Source organism: Fundulus heteroclitus, unplaced genomic scaffold (assembly GCF_011125445.2).
Source record: "Fundulus heteroclitus isolate FHET01 unplaced genomic scaffold, MU-UCD_Fhet_4.1 scaffold_185, whole genome shotgun sequence".
Classification (NCBI taxonomy): domain Eukaryota; kingdom Metazoa; phylum Chordata; class Actinopteri; order Cyprinodontiformes; family Fundulidae; genus Fundulus; species Fundulus heteroclitus.
Genome location: NW_023396597.1, coordinates 174,023 through 176,210, shown reverse-complemented (window position 1 = coordinate 176,210; position 2,188 = coordinate 174,023). Strand labels below are relative to the sequence as shown.

General features: G+C 39.7%; 1 protein-coding gene across 1 annotated transcript; it reads left to right on the top strand.

Annotated features, from left to right (window-relative positions):
* The first annotated feature begins 334 nt into the window (after window positions 1–334).
* On the top strand, window positions 335–1,546 carry LOC118558957 (gastrula zinc finger protein XlCGF57.1-like). The gene is made up of 2 exons (XM_036129566.1): window positions 335–370; window positions 452–1,546. Exon 2 carries the CDS (start codon window positions 728–730, stop codon window positions 1,544–1,546), a length of 819 nt encoding a protein of 272 aa, XP_035985459.1. The 5' UTR covers window positions 335–370; window positions 452–727.
* The last annotated feature ends 642 nt before the right edge of the window (window positions 1,547–2,188 follow it).

The following is a 2,188-nucleotide window of genomic DNA, read 5'->3' as shown; positions in this document are numbered from 1 at the left end:
GTGTCATCAACACTTTAAAGGTAAAAAAAAAGGTAGATCTACAAAGAACTGAGTTTTTGCAGGGGTTACAACAATCATGTAATTTTACTCTGCTGCATGTTCTGTCAAAGGATTTTATCTAACTAAATTACCTAAATATATCTTTATTAAAATGTGCCTCAGTTCAGGCTGAGATCCAAATACTTTCTAATGTGCATAATGTGTTTCAATGTTTCCTGCAGATGTTCAGCAGAAGCTGATTGTTAAAGAAGAAGCTTCTTTAGACCACAGACCTCCTGCTGACCTGCATGACCCAAAGCCCCCCCACATCAAGGAGGAACAGAAGGGAGTCTACATCAGTCTGCCAGGAGAGCAGCTCAATGGGAAGGAGGTGATTAATGCCATCAGGTTTCCAGTGGCTCCTCCTCCCATAAAGAGTCTGGATGATGAACAGTCTCTGCTGCTCTCACAGGTTTATACAGATCAAGTTAAAGGCAGAGAGCGTCCAGAAGAGAATAATGGAGAATCCATCAGGATACAAGATCATGGAAATGCTTCCATTTCTTTTAAGACTGAAGACACTGAGGAGGATGAAGAAGACCGTGATGTAGAACACCCTCTCTCTGACCTGAAACACTTATCAGACTCTGGATATAAGAAATGTTCTGCAGAGAAGAAAAATGTGGAGTCATGTAGGAAAGGCCGCAGAGGAGTGAAGCTTAGCTGCAAAGACTGTGGCAAAACAATTATGGGAAAATACGCTTTAAAGACACACATGAGAATCCATACAGGAGAAAAGCCTTTCTGTTGTGATCTATGTGGAAAAAGATTTAGCCAGAAAACCTCTCTAAACACACACATGATAAGCCATACAGGAGAGAAGCCTTTCTGTTGTGATCTTTGTGGAAAAAGCTTTAGCTTTAAATCAAATTTAAACACACACATGATAATCCATACAGGAGAGAAGCCTTTCTGTTGTGAGCTATGTGGAAAACGATTTAGCGATAAACCCACTCTAATCAGACACATGAGAATCCATACAGGACAGCAGCCTTTCCGTTGTGATCTATGTGGGAAAAGCTTTAGCCAAAAATCTAATTTAAGAACACACATGAGAATCCATACAGCACAGCAGCCTTTCTATTGTGATCTATGTGAAAAAAGATTTAGCACTAAAGGACATTTAAAAAGACACATGAGAACTCATACAGGAGAGAAGCCTTTCCGTTGTGATCGATGCGAAAAAAGCTTTAGCTCCAAATCATATTTAAGCAGCCACATGAGAATCCATACAGGAGAGAAGCCTTTCTGTTGTGATCTATGTGGAAAAAGATTTAGTGAGAAATCCTCTCTAAACACACATATGAGAATCCATACAGGAGTGAAGCCTTTCTGTTGTGATCTATGTGGAAAAAGATTTAGCCATAAGTCCTCTCTAAACCAACATATGAGAATCCATACAGGAGAGAAGCCTTTCTGTTGTGATCTATGTGGAAAAAGATTTAGCCGAAAATCAAATTTAAACATACACATGAGAATCCATACAGGACAGAAGCCTTTCTGTTGATTTCTGATGATTAAAAAGTAGAAAAATAAAAATGTAAACAAATAGTTTGAATGAAATGTAGGAAAAGTGAAACAAAATAAATCAGGAAAAGGATAACTAACAGCAAGTATTGATTTTATAAACAATTGGACTACAAATTTAAACTAATGATGTTTCAGTTAAAAGCTTAACTAGAACAATCAGAGTCAGTCCTAAACTAATAAGCTTATAATCTTGCTTTAAAAGAACTCAGGGTTTAAAGCACTTTTTACAGTCTTCTGGAAGTTTGTTCCAGTTGGTAGAATATAGGAAGTCAACTTGTTACAACTTGTAAAGCACTCTGGGGTCGTCGGACTAGTTAAAGTACTATAGGGTAGTTCACGCGTGACGTCAGCGCTACATCCGGGTCCCGCTGGTAGGCAAAAAACAGTACTGTTCTCGTCTAGTACATGACAAAACGGGTGATTTAAAGCGTACTTTTAGTTAGTTTATTTTTGGAACCTAAGCAATGCCTACGACTTGTGCTGCCGATTGCACAGAGAGGCATTCCAAATCGTTGCTAGCAGCAGCGGCGGCTACAGCGGCTAGCAGCAGCAGCAGCTACAGCAGCTGCTGCTGCTATTACGCCCCCGTTCACGGGCGCTAGTACGTCTGTGTTTACGC

Excerpts from the sequence above, each read along its gene's own strand:
- LOC118558957 (XM_036129566.1), top strand. The coding sequence starts at position 728 with ATGGGAAAATACGCTTTAAAGACACACATGAGAATCCATACAGGAGAA.